At 35.8% G+C, this 17,659-nt stretch overlaps 3 protein-coding genes and 1 long non-coding RNA gene across 6 annotated transcripts; 3 read left to right on the top strand and 1 right to left on the bottom strand.

The window, feature by feature from the left end:
* Window positions 40–1,245, bottom strand: LOC104743345 (reticulon-like protein B5). Of its 2 annotated transcripts, none has more exons than XM_019232474.1 (3): window positions 975–1,245; window positions 530–710; window positions 40–225 (listed from the first exon to the last, which is right to left on the bottom strand). In XM_019232474.1, the coding sequence occupies exons 1-3, from the start codon at window positions 1,177–1,179 to the stop codon at window positions 171–173; spliced, it is 441 nt and encodes a 146-aa protein (XP_019088019.1). In that variant the 5' UTR covers window positions 1,180–1,245; the 3' UTR covers window positions 40–170. The 2 variants fall into 2 exon arrangements, with proteins under 2 accessions (XP_019088019.1, XP_010462752.1); XM_010464450.2 differs by having other exon boundaries at window positions 40–232; window positions 975–1,244.
* Window positions 1,739–3,290, top strand: LOC104743362. The gene is made up of 3 exons (XM_010464460.2): window positions 1,739–2,037; window positions 2,591–2,671; window positions 2,861–3,290. The coding sequence occupies exons 1-3, from the start codon at window positions 1,876–1,878 to the stop codon at window positions 3,140–3,142; spliced, it is 525 nt and encodes a 174-aa protein (XP_010462762.1). The 5' UTR covers window positions 1,739–1,875; the 3' UTR covers window positions 3,143–3,290.
* On the top strand, window positions 5,492–6,315 carry LOC104743372 (root meristem growth factor 9-like). Its single transcript, XM_010464468.2, has 2 exons — window positions 5,492–5,648; window positions 5,815–6,315. Exons 1-2 carry the CDS (start codon window positions 5,573–5,575, stop codon window positions 5,976–5,978), a joined length of 240 nt encoding a protein of 79 aa, XP_010462770.1. The 5' UTR covers window positions 5,492–5,572; the 3' UTR covers window positions 5,979–6,315.
* On the top strand, window positions 6,582–16,874 carry LOC104743383. 2 transcript variants are annotated; one of them, XR_760614.2, is made up of 38 exons: window positions 6,582–6,746; window positions 6,854–6,936; window positions 7,020–7,095; window positions 7,270–7,334; window positions 7,420–7,485; window positions 7,597–7,666; window positions 7,784–7,992; window positions 8,101–8,166; window positions 8,247–8,323; window positions 8,405–8,532; window positions 8,614–8,668; window positions 8,883–8,949; window positions 9,032–9,117; window positions 9,197–9,403; window positions 9,510–9,584; window positions 9,720–9,783; window positions 9,889–9,954; window positions 10,052–10,177; window positions 10,262–10,482; window positions 10,698–10,773; window positions 10,890–10,973; window positions 11,079–11,164; window positions 11,335–11,412; window positions 11,501–11,573; window positions 11,684–11,758; window positions 11,895–12,191; window positions 12,268–12,344; window positions 12,425–12,502; window positions 12,619–12,695; window positions 12,777–12,949; window positions 13,036–13,116; window positions 13,206–13,330; window positions 13,422–13,488; window positions 13,598–13,706; window positions 13,816–13,891; window positions 13,982–14,156; window positions 14,257–14,363; window positions 16,567–16,874. It is a non-coding gene; the product is annotated as an uncharacterized LOC104743383 (long non-coding RNA). The 2 variants fall into 2 exon arrangements; XR_760611.2 differs by having other exon boundaries at window positions 14,257–16,874.

Raw genomic sequence — 17,659 nt, forward strand, 5'->3', positions numbered from 1 at the left:
TTCAGGTTCGATTCGGGTTCCTTGGAGTATCTCATCAAATTGATCCAACGAAGAATGGATGGAGATACAGAAAAGGCTCTGCTAATGTCAATCTCTAGTGCTAGATGTTCTTTACCATGCTCTTTACAACAACAAGAACAATTGCTTGTATTTTTGAGATGGAGGGCTCTTTAAACATCTCTAGCCTGTCTCACCACCGTCCCAGGAGCCACTTTCACCACAACACTATCTCCTTTCTCATCAGTTAAACACAACCAAATTATGCAGCTAGTATAACATAACTTAAACTACTTAGTCTCCACATTCATAAGCATTCAAAGACAAAACCGAATCTTTACAAGAAAACTCACAACAAGGCAAAGATTCTTGTGAATTACAGAGCCACATATGAACACAAGAGCCAATGTTTCCTCATCAGTTAAAGAAACCTAAACTATGCAGCTATAGTAGTAATTTAAGACCACCATTAAAACCAGACAAACAAAAACAAACGTAGAGGCCTAAACATGATCAAGGGTCTGAGTCTTACTTGTTGATAAATGTGTGAGCATTAGACCATAAAAAGAGGCCACCAAGAGCGAGTATGGAAATGTGACACAAAAGACTCAACAAATGATACTCAACAAGCTCGAACAGAACCCAAATAGCAGTTGCAACACCAAGAACAGCAGCTGACAGCTTTTTATCCCTCCACAAGAACACATCAGCAGCTGCAAAGAAGAAGATTCATTGAGACATAAGACCAACGACATAAGAGAGAGAAGCATACAATCAGAAGTCAAAAACATAATAAAGCCAATTCATTGGTTTCACAACAAAGTTCAAGTCTTAATTTTGGATGTCCAAATCATTCAGGGGAAACAAATCTTACAATGACAACCAAATCTTATACGAGTAATTCAAACCCTTGACATTGCAGATCAAGCATCAATAAATGAAAAAAGATGAGATATAGATTTTAAAAAAAGGCTTACGCTTTCCACCACCAAGAACCTTATGAACAGGCTTCTCTCTACCAAACATACGATAGATCTTAGCCTTGACAGCCGAAGGCGAATCCGGTTTCTCGTATTCGGATTCAGACGATGAAGACGAATCGTGATGGTGAATCTTCTCAGAGATCTTCTCCATCAGAGAAGGTTCCTCCACCGGTACAGATTTCTCAATTTCTTCCGCCATTGATTTTTCAAAAATTCTCAACAAAGAAAATCCAGAAACGTGTGATGGAAGAGCTTGTAATAATAAATCCTCTTTGTAATAAAAAGCTATGTTTGAGAGAGTTTGCGAGCTGTGACCGGAGATTACCTTCTCTTTATGACCGAAGATTTGCCCGACTTCGAGAAGGAAGAGCTTGGTGTTTCAATTGTCGGAAATGCTTACCTTCGGCGGCGAATATGGCGAGAACGAAGCTTTGGCCGTTTTGGAGAGACATAAATTTTTTTCGACCAATCAGAAGGCAGGAAAAAAATAAGAACAAGCTCTGGATCAGTTCTAGATGAAGACCATTTTTTTTTTATCTAAGCCACTGTTCCGTTTTTTAATAATATTATTGGGCTAGAACACATCAAGTATGGCCTTAGTACAAACAAGTTCATGGACCGAACTCACCGAAGTCTAAAAAGGCTTTCAGTTTCAGAAACTTCTTTTTTTGTCTGAAGGACAATAATGGGACCCACAAGTAGCATGATATCCACGTGGCAGAATCTCTACAGAAGTAATGCCACAAGTCTCTCTCTCTCTTCTCTCTTCTCGCTTCTTCTTCCCTTCACCAACAATCAAATCCTTCTTTTTTACATTGCTTTTAACAAATTCAATCCTCAAAAAAAATCCCTAAATTTTTATAATTTCTAGGGTTTGTGATTCGTTCAAAGTCTAATGGTGAAGAAGCGAAAATCAGAGGAAGCCACACGGCTCGATGAGGTTGATCGAACAATGTATGGAGCGTTTCGAGGCGCTGCTAATTCGCTCTCTCAGCTCTATACCCATGCTATGAACCACCAACGCGTCTCTTTCCTCGCTGGTGAACGTCGCGGCATGGTTTGTGACTTTTCTCTCTATCTCTTAATCTTGTTCTATATATCAAAGTCTCGATTTTGGTTTCTGGGTTGGATAAAAAGCTCAATACTTTTTCTTGTTTGATGTTGGTTTACTATCTTGACTCGCAAATTGAAGGCTTGTCTTTTGTTTTGGTTGCTGTTTAAATCTCAAGATTAGAGTTATTGGTGATGGTATTACTGAATTCGTGACTATCCAATTTTTGATTCCTCTGTTGTTGTTTTGGTCTTGTTTGCTCTGCCTGCTATACTCTCTTTATTGAATCATTGGAGATATACAGACACTCTGAATTGGTTTCTCATCGATATATAAATCTGATAAGTGGTCTTTACTGATCAACAAAGTTATGGCCTTTTGATCTTGAAGTGCCTGCTTTTGTTTTTTTTACTCAGACTGAATAGATTGATGAACTAGGGTCCCCCTTATGGTGGCAGGCGTAACGTTCTTTGCGTCATTCAATAGCGTTTCATGATATCGTAATATGAAATTTTTGTTTTTTATTGGTCTGATGGAATTAGAATTGTTTGTTTAACAGGAGAAACTTTACCAATGGATTGTGAGACAAGAAGAACAAGGAATTAGAGTATCCACAGTTGATATTACTACCTACTTGCAGGTTCTTTCCTTTGAAACTGTATCTGGTTTGTTTGTCACTATACCTTGTACTCAAGCTTCAAGCTTGTGCTTACGTAATTGGTATTTAGATTGATTATTACCTCTTCCCTTTGTTTGAGTAGCTTCCCAAAGATCTTGAATTTGATCTGAATAGTTATTTGTGTTTACTCTTTTCAAAACCTTTATGCAGAATGAGCTTGAATATGAACCTGAGGAGACTTCAATACCACCAATCCCCGTGCAAGAGTTCCACCACTACCAACAATTTGCACCACCAAACGTAAATACTTCAGTAGCTCATGTTCCTTCAAGTCACATAGCACAACATTATGATTGTAACCAAGACAAAGTCTTGATTCCACCAAATGGTCTCTCAAGTCCTGTTCGAAGAACCCTTCAGGAATTCAACTTGTGTGAGGCTAAATCTGGTAACCAGAATCCAAACTCTACAGGTGAGGAGTTATCTTACTGAAAATCTTGTTTCATTTGGCAAAACTGAAAAACAAAATCATCCCATTGTAAAGTCTCAAATTGTTCTGTGGTTAAAGTATTGTTCTCATCATGTAATACACAAAACACTTTTTACTAATATTTGAAAGAAATTGGATGAATTTTGAATAGACCCCTAAGATTGAAAAATCTCTGACAATGATTTTGTCGATAAGCGATATGATCAATTCATGTCTTGTCTAAAAGCCCTCAAGACTTCAATGTAGACTTGTTAACAGTGATGAAAGAGAGACAAAGACTAATGATCAAATTGAAGCCAAAACCTTCCATGTGCTCTCATGGTCCCTCTTTCAATTCAACTTGTCTGCGCAAAACATTGCCCTGATGTTGATCTTCAACGAGCTACGTGTTTTTATGTAAATCCTCAGAAGAAACTTGTCATTTGAAAAATCTATGGACAGATAAAAACAGAATTTACAGAATCATACTTGCGTCTTCTTTTGGTCATGGTGCTATCTGTACTAAGTACTAACTAAGACATTCATCATGGTGGTTGTCTGGTGATTGTCACTGGTTCTTGGTACATGATGAAAGTTTTGGCTGATTTTTCCAAATTTAATTTCTTTTTGTTCCACTCTGTTTTCAAAGGTTAAAGTCTAATCAACTAAGGTTGCTAGCTAATCATATAAACTGGCTATTATAAAATTAAAAAGTGTTGGAAACAACTTGTCACAAAGTAATTAGGTCCACACATCATAATTTCAGGTTATATACATATATATCATGGGGTTGAAATAAAATCGGGTCATAATACAAAAAAGTTCAAACTTTAAGTCAATAAATCTCATAGATCAAATCGGATCACACAACTATTTACTACTAGAATTGTCAATTTTCATCAAATATGACTTTTTGTGTTAGAATTTTGGACAATTTGGATGCATACTGTTTTTTATCATTTTTTATTTTATTAAGTGTTTTTTTAAAAAAATTATAGGATTTCAATAAATGCCGCATAGACTTTGGATGTAGCAAAAACAACTGAATTAGAAAACTCTGTATCATAGTTCATTCACGTGTTATATAGTACGTAATATCAATAAATAAAAATAAAAATAAAATTATTAGTTTTGGATGATTGATTATAAATAAATGGAAAAAGAAAGTAGACCAACTCTTGTCGGAATTTATAGGTGAGGAAATTGAGTTATAGTAATGAATGGCTAATTGGGAAACACATGACACAACAAAACTTTACGTCCTTTTTGCCATATTTAAGCACTCTATAACCATGTCCCCGACCCCTACCCAAATCTACATCCCTTATGGGATCCACTTTTATACGTTTTTTCTTTTTAATCCTAATTCCACGTTGTCAACGAGATTCAAATCCTGTAAAAACTGAGATCATCATATCGTTCGTCGCTAACAATAGTTCATCAACTTCCAAAAGGCCAAAACCTATAATGATACAAATGGTTTCAAACTTTTATATTATATATGAACTCTTACGATTCTCGACATGGATTTATATAGTAGTATTAGTAATATCTCTCTTCGTCCACAATTAAATACATGAAGTATTTATATGTATGTAGACAGTTCTGAATGTAAACTTCAGGTTATTAATATAAAATATGAATACACTTATAACTGACTTGCGTATTAATCATTTGTTTTTAATTGTTCTGATAAATCATATTCCTTTTAAAGGACCACACAACTCCATCTCCATAATCAAAGGACCACTCGATCTCCAATATCGTCTCCTCGAATTTTATCTTACACCATATGACATAGTCCACATGCAATATATATAATGAAATATGCTTATATTATTTGGATGGTTTTACTAGATAGCTAGAGACTATAAGCGTTTTGAAAAAGAGAAAAAATTTATGAAGCATAAATTTCAGAGGTGATAAGTCATTTCATCAGAGGTGATAAGTCAATTGGTCTTCGTTCGTGATTTCACCTTTAATTTTGATTACCAACAAATTTCAGCAGACCAATTTCATTGCTAAACCGGGGTAAGGTATGTGTTCCGGACTTAGTTTTCTACATTCAACGTCTTACATAAACAAATTATATGTGTACAAATGTGAAATAAAAAGCAGTTAATTTGTAACCGGAATTCTGTTTCTCATTCAAAAGAAGTGATTGCAAAAATTATCATCATTTAATTATTTTGTTTGCAAACAAGAAGAATCAATTATGTGGGGATAGATATGCATGTTAATGTGGGAAGACAGAGAAATATCGACGTCAAAATCCGTAGACCCATATGTCTCAATAACTTCCAAAACGTTATTCAATTCTGATATAAAAATGGGACCATAAGTTCATCATAGAATCATTCATCTCCTATATATAAACACAAAAAGGTTCAACGAGAAAGATAGATATATAACCACAGAAAAAAGAAGAAGAAGAAAAAGTCTCTCTTCCAAAAATGGCAATTAGGGTTTCCAACAAGTCTCTCCTCGTGGCACTTCTTCTCATACTCTTCATTTCTTCTCCTACTCAAGGTAAATTTAAAGCTAATATGTGTTACACACAAGCACAAACATCACGGGTTTATATATAGTTATATAAAATTCTATACACGCACATAAACTTGAACGAAACTTTTATTTTCTTGATTAATATCAAATAATTATAGTGTTTGATATAAAAAATTTTGGGTTCTTTTAGCACGAAGCTTACGAGAAATTGTGAGGAAGAGAACGGTATTGGTTGTGGAGAAGGGTCAAGAGAGTCAGAAACTAAGGCACGAAGGTGGAGGAAGTGATATTGATGGATTAGTGGATATGGATTATAATTCTGCGAACAAGAAAAGACCGATACACAATCGCTGATAAATAAAAAGATGAGCTTATGGAATTCTTGTGAGATATCCTGAGATCCAAAGATATCCCGAGATTCTATATCTTTTTAAGGAGTGAGAGATTGTATTTTATGAAAAAAAATAAAAAAGAAAAAAAAAGTGAGAAATGCATGTAAACTATTATTATTTATATGAACATATATAAATATATAGACGAGTTTGTACGCGTATGCATGTGTATGTGTACAGCCTTTATCTCGTGAGAACATTTTTACATAATAATCATAGTTTGTGTGTGTGTGTGTTATGTATGGATTGCATCATGGATTGTTGTTTGTGAAATAAAGGTTAATAATTATATGTAGGTGTATGATCAACGGTTATCTTTTCACCAAGTGTTATATTTTCTTCATCAAGACAAAAATAATTGTTACTCACAAGTCACAAGTAACCGTCCGTATACTACTTCAAATTATTGAACGTAATTAAAGATTATCTTGTTTCAGATGAATTGATAGTGAAGAAGGCCCAAACATTTTTGATATTGTCTAGTTGGGCCGACAACGGTAATATCAAATAAAGATTCTAGAAGACTAATAGGAAAAAAGGAAAACATAAAAAACTATAGCCGCTCCGCTCCGCTCCACTACTTCATCTTCATTATTTTTTTTTTTTCTAATTTTGTTGTCCTCCTTTAGTACGGCTGGTGGTGTGGTGTGTTAATTTTCGGGTCTATGATCTTTGTAATTCAACCGATCATGGCTATTTAGTTCTTCCTACCGGTGAAATCTTTTCTAGGGTTTGTTGATTTTGTTTCAATTGGATCTCTAGTTGTTGTAGTTCTCCCTCTTATTTTTCTTCTTCACGAGTCTCTGCTTTTTGTAATTTGTTTTGTTCTTCTTGCAGGTCTTTTTGAAGCGAATCATATGATCCGATCATCGCTCGTTGTGAAATCGTCTCTAGGGTTTGGGTCGCTCTCAATTCCATCGGTAGGGTTTGGGTCGCTCTGTTTTTTTGTAATTTCACGAGTCTCTGATTTATTTATTTGATGTTGTTTGTGTCGTCTTTGCAGGTCTTTTGGAAGCGAATCAGTCTATGATGATAAGACGCTCATCGCTCCCCCGCTTCTGAATTTTCATACTCCTACGGTTTGGTTTATTAAATCTTATTTTTAGTCTTGCTGTTGTAGATTGATATTGGTTGATAATGCTATGATCGATTTATAATTTTCTCAGGCACTTTGTTCTCGCTTCTTAGTTTTCAAACTTTGGGGTTTCTAAATTGTATCGAATTAACTTGTCGTCTTTGTTTTGTTGATTTAGATTTTGTGGAGGAGGAGGATTCGCTACGGTCATCGGTGATGGCTTTGATCGGTCTGATGATGCAGGTCTAATTCTTTAGATCTTTTTCCCTTTTCCCCTCTTTAACTCTTAATATTCTGGATATAATCTATATGTCTGATGATGATGCAGGTCGTCGTTGAGGTAGTGTGGGATTGCTCTGTTAAAATCTTATGTATCTTGTGTTACATCTTCTAGGTATGATTTGTTCTCATGTGTTTTTTTTTTTGTCCTTCTTTATCTTATTTGCTCTTATACTTCTCCTGTGTTTAACTAGTTTGTGTATTCAATGTCTTTTGTTTTCTCAAGTCTCTTTAGGTGATATGCTTACTTACTTCTGAGAGCTCCTCTGTTGCACTAGGCTGGACGTACATGTGAGGTATTTACAACTCTCTTTCCCTTTGGACTGTGCCATCAGAGAGTTTTCAACATCATCGGTTGCTTTTTTGATATAAATATGTTCGTGCGATTTACCTCTTATCTCTTGTTGTTTCAGGTTTTGGATGTGTGCTTTTACTGATCAGTTATGGCTTTGATGGACACGCTTCACGTTGTCATTGGTTTTTGTTCATCCTCTTAACGCATCTTCTTTTATAGTTTTCTTCCTTACGTTTCTTTCTTCGTCTTGCAGGTTTTTTTGGAAGGGAATTATGATCTGATCATCACATATTTTTCTCCATTATACACCTTCAGGCCTTCGCACGGGTTCCTTGCTCTAATCGTATCTCTATTTCCATATTAATTTTCACTTTGGTTCGATGGTTTTTTCTAAAAACATGTTATTGACTTGTGGTTTCTGTTTTGTTGGTTTAGGTTTGTAAAGGATCGGTGATGGCTTTGACTGATAGTTGTCACTCTAGTTCATGTTATTCTTTTCAGGTTTGTTTTCTAACTTGCATCGGTTGCTTTTTCCCCTTGAATATGTTCATGCGATTTTACTTGTCGTTCTGTAATTTCAGGTTTTTAATTATGCTTTTTAACGATGAGAGTCATGGCTTTGATGGACACGCCTCTTCTCTGCTCGCAGTCTTCAGGGGTCCTTCTTCTTCCTCTTAATACATTTTTATTCTCATTTTTTTTTGTTCTTTCTTACGTTCCTTTCTTCTTCGTTTTGCAGGTGTTTTGTAATCAGATTCAATCATTGCATAATCTTCTCGAGGCAACATTTCAGGCTTTCTCAGGGGTTCCTTACTTCAAACGCATCTCTATTTGCTTCCCTTCTTCTCTGTGCTAATGTCTTCAAGGGTTTTGTTCTTCCTCTTAACTCTTCTTTGACTCTCTGTTTTCTATTATGTTCCTTACGTTCCTTTCTTATCTGTCTTGCAGGTGTTTTGGAAGCGAATTATGATATGATCGGATCAGTGCATATTCTTCTCTCACGGTTTCCTTTCTCTAAACACACATCTATTTGCTTCTAATAACATATTGCTTGCTTGTCGATCGGTTTTTGTTTTGTTTTTCACATTTGTGGAGGAGGATCCTACCATCGTCACTCTAATTCAGTTTATTCTTCTAGAGTTTTGTTTATGAATTGAATCATTGAAGGCTTTTTATTATGTTTATGCGATTTTTTACCTTTTGCTCTGTTATTTCAGGTTGTGGAGGATCGGTCGGTGATGCTTTTGATGGATCCTTTTTGTTTACTGTGCCCTACATCTTCAGGTAGTGTTCCGTTCTTCCTTTTAACCCACTTTTTTTTTCTTCTCTATATAAGTGTAAATACATCTCTGTCTCTTTGATGCAGATCGTCGAGGCACCCAGATTACTGTGTGGGAACATCAGAAGAGAAACATTGTGGGAGTGCGTATAATTTCTGAGTTCAACTTTCAGGTTACCTCGCATCTATACACTTCTTTTCCTATCCGTTTTTGTTTACTATTGTTGATCCTATGTGTCTTGTGTTTCTCAGATGTTCAAACATTCATATGAGAGATGATCACAAATTCTTCACAAATTCTAATTCTTTGGATTTATTTCCCCTTTCCCCTCTTTAATTCTTAATTTTTTGGATATAAACTAAAAATATCTTCTATATGTCTGATGATAATGCAGGTCCTCGTTGAGGTAGTGTGGGATTGCTCTATTAAAATTTTATGATTCTGATGTCCTCGTTGAGGTATGATTTGTTTTCCTGTGTTTTTTTTTGTTCGTTATGTTATTTGCTCTTATACTTTTCCTGTGTTTAACTAGTTTGTGTATTCAATGTCTTTTATTTTCTCAAGTCTCTTTAGGTGATATGCTTAATTCTGAGAGCTCCTCTCTTGCACTAAGCTGGACGTACATGTGATTTTATTCAGGTATTTCCTCTTCTCTTTTCCCTTTGGTATATGCCAACTATCTAATTATTTTCATTAACTGGATTTTAATTTTGGCTTCCTCAGTTTTGGACTGTGCCGTCAGCGAGTTTTCAACATCATCTCTTGTTATTGCAGGTTTTGGATCAGTTATAGCTTTGATGGACACGCTTTACTTCTTCTCTGTGCAACGTCTTCATTGGTATTGTTGCAACGTCTTCATTGGTTTTGTTCATCCTCTTAACACATCTTTCACTTCTTCTTCTTTTATAGTTTTGTTCCTTACGTTTCTTTCTTCGTCTTGCAGGTTTTTTGCAGGTTATCTGATCATCCCGTGTATTTCTCCATAATACATCTTCAGGCCTTCGCACGGGTTCCTTGCGCTAATCGTGTCTCTATTTCCTTATGAATTTTCACTTTGTTTCGGTGTTTTTTCTAATTACTTGTGTTTTTTTGTTTTGTTGGTTTAGGTTTGTGAAGGATCCTACGAATAACCTGTGTTGCCTTGACTGATCGTTGTCACTCGAATTCATGTTATATGATTCATCGGTGATTGTGGAGGGGTATAGTATACTAAGAAGATCTATCGGTCATAGGTTTGATTGATCCATGTCATTCGTTTTCTCTGTCTGGATTTTTTGTTTGTATAATTGATATCTTTCCCTCTCTCTTTGATGCAGATCGTGGAGGCAATGGGATTTGCTCTGTTGAATCTTGCTTCTCTACCCTCTTTTGGTTTCTTCTGATTTCTCAAGAGGTTAGTTTCCCTTTCTGCTATTGGTTAATTTATTTAATTTAGGCTATTTTTGGTTAGGTATGTGTGTCTTTTATTGGTTGTTTCCAGATTTTCTGCATCAATCACTTCTCTGCTGATGTCTGTCTACACATATTCATATGAAAGGTAAGTCATCTTCCAAACGAGTTTTAATCATGTACTTTTTCCTTTGTAAGTAGTTTTTGAATTGAATGTTATTATGTCTTTAAGATCTGTTAAGTCTGAGCTCTCTGATGTAGTTTTTGTAACTGTGGTTTACTCGGGTTGTTTTTTCCTCTTTTCCTTGGGTATCTTTTTAACGATCAGTTTGTTTCCATTGACTTTGTTATTGGATGTTTCAGGTTATCAATAATGTCTTCTGATCTCCCTGGTGATATTTTGTTATAGCAAGGAGGTTCTACAAGAGAAAAACGGCAGGTTACTAACTGGTTCTTTCCCTTTTTTTCTCTGTTGGTCTTATCTCTCATGCTACATTTCTGTTGGTCTTATTCACGAGTCTCTGCTTTTTGTAATTTGTTTTGTTCGTCTTGCAGGTTTTTTTTGAAGCGATTCCTATGAGGCTATGATGAACCGATCATCGCTCGTTCCTGCCTGTGAAATCGTCTCTAGGGTTTTGGGTCTCTCTCAATTCCATCGCCCTTTTGTACCTCTCGCTCTGTTATTCTTCTTATTCACGAGTCTCTGATTTATTTATTTGATGTTGTTTTTGTTTGTCTTTGCAGGACTTTTGGAAGCGAATCAATCTATGATGATACGACGCTCATCGCTCCCCCGCTTCTGAATTTTCACAGTACTCCTGAGTCCTACGGTTAGGTTTATTAAACCTTATTTTTAGTTTTGCTGTTCTGGTGGATAATGCTATGATCGATCTATATATATTTGCTCAGGCACTTTGTTCTCACTTCTTATTTTTCAAACATTGGGTTTTCTAAATTGCAATCGTATTAACTTGTTGTTTGTTTTGTTTTGTTGATTTAGGTTTTGTGGAGGAGGATGCGCTATGGCTGATCTGTGATGGCTTTGATTGATCCTTGTCAAGCGGGTCTGATGATGCAGGTCTAATTCTTTGGATCTTTTTCCCTTTTCCCTTCCTCTTTAACTCTTAATATTCTGGATATAATCTATATGTCTGATGATAATGCAGGTCGTCGTTGAGGTAGTGTGGGATTGCTCTGTTAAAATCTTATGATTCTGATATCTTGTGTTACATCTTCGAGGTATGATTTGTTCTCCTCTGTTTTTTTTTTGTCCTTCTTTATCTTATTTGCTCTTATACTTCTCCTGTGTTTAACTAGTTTGTGTATTCAATGTCTTTTGTTTTCTCAAGTCTCTTTAGGTGATATGCGTAATTCTGAGAGCTCCTCTGTTGCACTAAGCTGGACGTACATGTGATTTTAGTCAGGTATTTCCTCTTCTCTTTTCCCTTTGGTATATGCCAGCTATCTAATTTTTTTGATTAACTGGATTTTTAATTTTGGCTTCCTCAGTTTTGGACTGTGCCATCAGCGAGTTTTCAACATCATCTCTTGTTATTGCAGGTTTTGGATCAGTTATGGCTTTGATGGACACGCTTTACTTCTTCTCTGTGCAACGTCTTCATTGGTTTTGTTGCAACGTCTTCAATGATTTTGTTCATCCTCTTAACACATCTTTCACTTCTTCTTCTTTTATATTTTTGTTCCTTACGTTTCTTTCTTCGTCTTGCAGGTTTTTTGGAAGGGAATTATGATCTGATCATCACGTATTTTTCGGTTTAGGTTTGTGAAGGATCCTACGATTGATCGGTGATGGCTTTGACTGATAGTTGTCACTCTAGTTCATGTTATTCTTCTAAGGTTTGTTTTCTAACTTGCATCGGTTGCTTTTTCCTTGTGAATATGTTCCTGCGATTTACTTGTTCTGTAATTTCAGGTTTTTAATTATGCTTTTTAACGATGAGAGTCACGGCTTTGTTGGACACGCCTCTTCTCTGTTCGCAGTCTTCAGGGGTCCTTCTTCTTCCTCTTAACACTTTTTATTCTCTTTTTTTTTTGTTGTTCCTTACGTTCCTTTCTTCTTCGTCTTGCAGGTGTTTTGGAAGCGAATTATGATCAGATTCAGATCATTGTATAATCTTCTTGAGGCTACGTTTCAGGCTTTTTCACGGGTTCCTTACTTCAAACACATCTCTATTTGCTTCTGAATTTTCAATTTTAGTTGATGGTTTTTTTTTACTTCTAATTACAAGTTACTTACTGTCGTTTTTTTGTTTTGGTGGTTTAGATTTGTGGAGGAGGATGCTACAATTGGTCGGTGATGGCTTTGATGGAAACGGTTCTTCTCTGTGCTAGTCTTCAGAGGTTTTGTTCTTCCTCTTAACAATTCTTTTACTTTCTTTTGTTAATTCCTTACCTTGCCTTCCCTTCTTCTTTGTCTTGCAGGTGTTTTGGAAGCAATTATGATCGGATCATTGCATATTCTTCTCCTATGTTATGAATTTATTTATGTGGTTTACTTGTCATTCTGTTATTTCAGGTTTTTGGATGATGTTTTAATCGATGAGAGTGATGTCTCAAGGAGACATGGACACGCTTTGCTTCTTCTCTGTGCTAACGTATTCAACGGTTTTGTTCTTCCTTTTAACACTTCTTTCATTCTCTGATTTTTTGTTCCTTAAGTTCTTTCTTCTTTTCCTTGCAGGTGTTTTGGAAGCTAAGTATGATATGATCGAATCATTGCATATTATTCTCCAGGCTACGTCTTTAGGCTTTCAACGCATCTGTATTTGCTTCTGAATTTTAACTCTGGTTCGGTGGTTTTTCTTTTAATTACATGTTACTTACTTGTCGGTTATTGTTTTGTTGGTTTAGATCTCTGGAGGAGTATCCTTCGATTGATCGGTGCTGGCTTTGACTGGTCGTTGTCACGCAAATTCATGTTATATGATCCATCGGTGATTGTGGAGGAGTATACTAGGAAGATCTATCGGCCATAGGTTCGATTGATCATTGTCACTCGTTTTCTCTGTATGGATTTTTTTTTTGGTTGTATGATTGATATCTTTCTTTCTCTCTCGTTTGATGCAGATCGTGGAGGCAATGGGATTGCTCTGTTGAATCTTTCTTTGCCGTTTCTCTTCTGATTTCTCAAGAGGTTAGTTTTCTTTTCTTTTTGTGGGAGGATTGCTTCATGTGTGTAATTTCGCATCTATACACCTTTCTGCTATTGGTTGATTTATTCAATTTTGGCTATTTTTGGTTAGGTATGATCTGTCCTCTGTGTGTCTTTTATTGGTTGTTTCCAGATTTTCTGCATCAATCACTCCTCTCTGTTTCTCTGCTGATGTCTGTCTACACATATTCATATGAAAGGTAAGTTTCCTTCCAAACGAGTTTAGTCATATACTTTTTACTCAGGTTGTTTTTTCCTCTTATACTTGGGTATCTTTTAACAATCTATTTGTTTCATTGGATGTTTCAGGTTATCAATAATGTCTTCTGATCTCCCTGGTGATCTTTTGTTATAGCAATAAGGTTCTACAAGAGAAAAACGGCAGGTTACTAACTGGTTCTTTCCCTTTTTTTCTGTTGGTCTTATCTCTCATGCTACATTTATGTTTAGTGTTTTTGACTCAGTTTTTTTTTAGCATTGGCAGGCCCTGAAGCGAAGGACGGGAACGAGCGGAACCATCATATCCTTATGGCAGTTTTTATTTTTTTAATGTGAAATGCTCTTTAATTTTTGACAGGTATATTGAGCTCGAAAGATGCCTTTGATCTTGTGGTTCCATTTTTACACTCCGACATCCTCTGATATAAGAGGTTCGGCATATGGTTTAGTCAGGTTTTTGTTCCACTTTCTCTTAGCGATCTGCAGCAATTTCTGAAATTTTTACTCCTGAGTTTTGGATTGTGCTAACAGGGATTTTGAGCTGTGAACTGTGACAGTGGGGAGAGTCTTTTGAATTTTTGGTATGTTGAGGATGCTAAGGAGTTTAATTTGTGAGTGTGAACATGTGGTCTATTCAGGTTCTTGTTCTCTTTCTCCTTGGGATCTGTTAGCTATCTCTTTGTTTTTATAAACTAGATTTTGAATTTTGGCTTCCTGAGTTTTGGACTGTGGCACTGGGCAGTCTGCATCATCATTTGGACTTATTATTGGATGTTTCAGGTTTTTTTTAGTTGATGATCTTCCTAGTGATAGGGAATTTATGTTTTATGCCTAAGACCCTATCATTTGTTACTGATAGTCAAGGTTCTAAAAAGCATCAGGTAACTAATTGGTCACTTTCCCTATGTAGTTTTTCATGTTACATCTATTTCTAGTGTTTGATCTTACTCTCATATGCTTGTGATTGTGGTTTTACTTATGTGAAGTGTTCCCTTCTTTGTTACTTCTATGTTCCCTTCTTTGTTATTTCTATGTTATTTCTTATATGTCTGATCCTACTCTCATATGCTTGTGATTGGTGATTTTCTCTTTTCCTTGGAGATATGATCAGTATTGCTTCCCATTTTCTCTTTTTGTCTTTCTGCATTTTTCTATGGTTTAAATGATAATCACTTCTGTTTGGGATTGTGTTTTCTATTTCTACGTGAATTCATTATCTTCGTATAGGAATTTGGTTGATGCAAGTAGAAGTTCTGTTTAAATTCTTAATTCCTATGGTTGATTTAGGTGTCATGAGCTTCTTTTTCCTGGTGTTTGTTTGTGGTTGTTAGTTGTTAGCCTCTTTCTATTTGTGAATTACTTCTGATTGTTATAGTTTACTGGGTATTCAAGAGATGTAAGCTTTGAGTTCCTCACTGGTTGCATAAAGGATTGATCTCAGTTGGTATGTTTCCTTTTATTATTATTTCCTCCTTTGTATGTCTTATTGTATTTTCCAGGATATCTTCATCAACCACTTTACTCCGATCCTTAGCAGTCTACTCGTAGTCAGATGTCCTTTTAAATGGGTTTGTACTTATTTTCTGTCCTTTCATGATGGAAGTAATTTTTGCATTGAACATCTTCGAGTCTGAGCTTCTCTTAAGCAGAAAGCTAGACATTTAGTTAATCATGTATATGTTCATATTTCCTTCTTGGATCTTCTGCAATATGCTGATTCATACTTCTTGTATTTTGAAGTGTGTTTAGCCTCATGAGCATGTTACTCTGAGTCTATGACAGTGGGGAGTTTCACATGATTGGAACTTGTCATTCGATTTTTTTGTTAAGTCTTTTAAGTTTTAACATAGATAACAGGTTACTACTTGGTCTCTTCCTTGTTTATCCATTTTGGTGTGCTACATATACGTACTTTTTCTTATTTGTTTAATCCCAATTATATATGCTTGTGATGGTATGCCAGACTCCCTTTTTGATTTTTTGGGCAGTGAAGATTGAAATTTTGATTGCAGTATTTTTTTATTCCAGTGGATGCCTTTTACTGTTTTGGTTTTACCACTATATTGTCTTGTGTTGGTGAGTTGTGTTGCTGCTCAATATTCCCTTCTGATTGTTAATTTGATGTCATCGTTTATTTGATTATGTAAGTGATTCTTGCTGGTAGCGTGACCTCTTGGGGCATGCTCATAGAAAGTGAAGAGCGTCTTGGTTTTGATGATAATGGTCTTTTACTTCTGACTTATGAGGTTTCTTGCTTCCTGGGTTGTGGTTTGTTTTAATGGTTCTGTAGACATTTGATAATGAAGTCCTCGCTTGATTTGTTTGTTTGGGTGATTTGCATTATGTTGTTGGATTTCAGGGGAGGCTTAAATTTATAGATAGACTTTTTATGAATGTTCTCAGGTAGTCAATGAAAATTGAAAACGTCACCTTCCTTACATCTGATGAAGAGGCTGATTAAGTAAGTTGTTGGATTGTTACCTCCAGATCATAGTTCCTTTCTTCCTTGGACATATTGGCTTGCAGGTCAAAGCTTTCAGTCTAACACGTTAAAGTAACCTCCATTACTTTGATTATTATTATTGGATGTTTCAGGTTCGTTGTAGTTGATGATATTCTTAGTGACGCTGGCATTTAGGCAACTTAAGACCATGTCTTTTGTTACTAATTGGTCTCTTTCCTCTTTTTCTTTGTTTTTGTATTTATCATGTTGCATATGTTCCTAGTGTTTGATCTTATTCCTATCATGCTGCATATGCCAAGGTTTTATCATATACCTCAATTATTTTCTTGCGCCTTCTAGCTAGTCAAACGACCAGCCTGCCATAATTTTGTTTGTAGGTTCTTTCTTCCACTCTGCTTGTTAGGGTTGGTCTTCCACTCTGCTTGTTAGGGTTGGTGATGGCGTATGCATTGGTAGGGTTGGTGATGCTGGCGGATTGGCGGGGCATTAAGAGGTCTTGCCATTATTGTCATAATTTGGTTGGAGTGAACTTTCTGAATGATTGTGGGGAATGTATTGTGTGCTAGTATGTATATATATATATGTACATATATTAAACTATTGTCTCGTGTTGAGGATCAGTTGTGCTCTGCTCATATTCACAGCAGCGTGTGTTATTACACCTAAAAAAGAATCTGTTGATTAACATCGAACCTGCAGATCAAGATCCCATGCGGTGTGAAGTTCGATTTGAACCCGAACAAAAAATTTCAAAACTCCCCCACATAGCCACATGATTGAACTGGGACGGGAACGCAAATTTTGTCGTCACCATATGTTTGGGACATAACATCATGTTGAAAGGTGAAACGAAACAAGTTTAGATTTTTAAAATGTCCAAATGAAATCAGTTAGTTGATAATTTATCTTACTGACATTTGTGAAGAAGAAATTTTAATATTCACGGTCAGTTCATCAAATCAAATCCAATGGAGCGATGGGCTTTTATGAACTCAAATGGGCCAAATTTGTATATGAAACCTAGCATTCGTTTATTACAAATGTAACCTGTAGTTTTGTTCATATACTTCATAACATAACCCAATAGTTTTATTTCTTATAATTTACCCAATAGCTGCGTGTCTTATATATTTTACCCAATAGACCCAATAGATAAGTTTATTACATATGTACCCCAATAGTCATACAAATATANATATGCCAAGGTTTTATCATATACCTCAATTATTTTCTTGCGCCTTCTAGCTAGTCAAACGACCAGCCTGCCATAATTTTGTTTGTAGGTTCTTTCTTCCACTCTGCTTGTTAGGGTTGGTCTTCCACTCTGCTTGTTAGGGTTGGTGATGGCGTATGCATTGGTAGGGTTGGTGATGCTGGCGGATTGGCGGGGCATTAAGAGGTCTTGCCATTATTGTCATAATTTGGTTGGAGTGAACTTTCTGAATGATTGTGGGGAATGTATTGTGTGCT

This window comes from Camelina sativa, chromosome 2, assembly GCF_000633955.1.
Source record: "Camelina sativa cultivar DH55 chromosome 2, Cs, whole genome shotgun sequence".
Taxonomy (NCBI): Eukaryota; Viridiplantae; Streptophyta; class Magnoliopsida; order Brassicales; family Brassicaceae; genus Camelina; species Camelina sativa.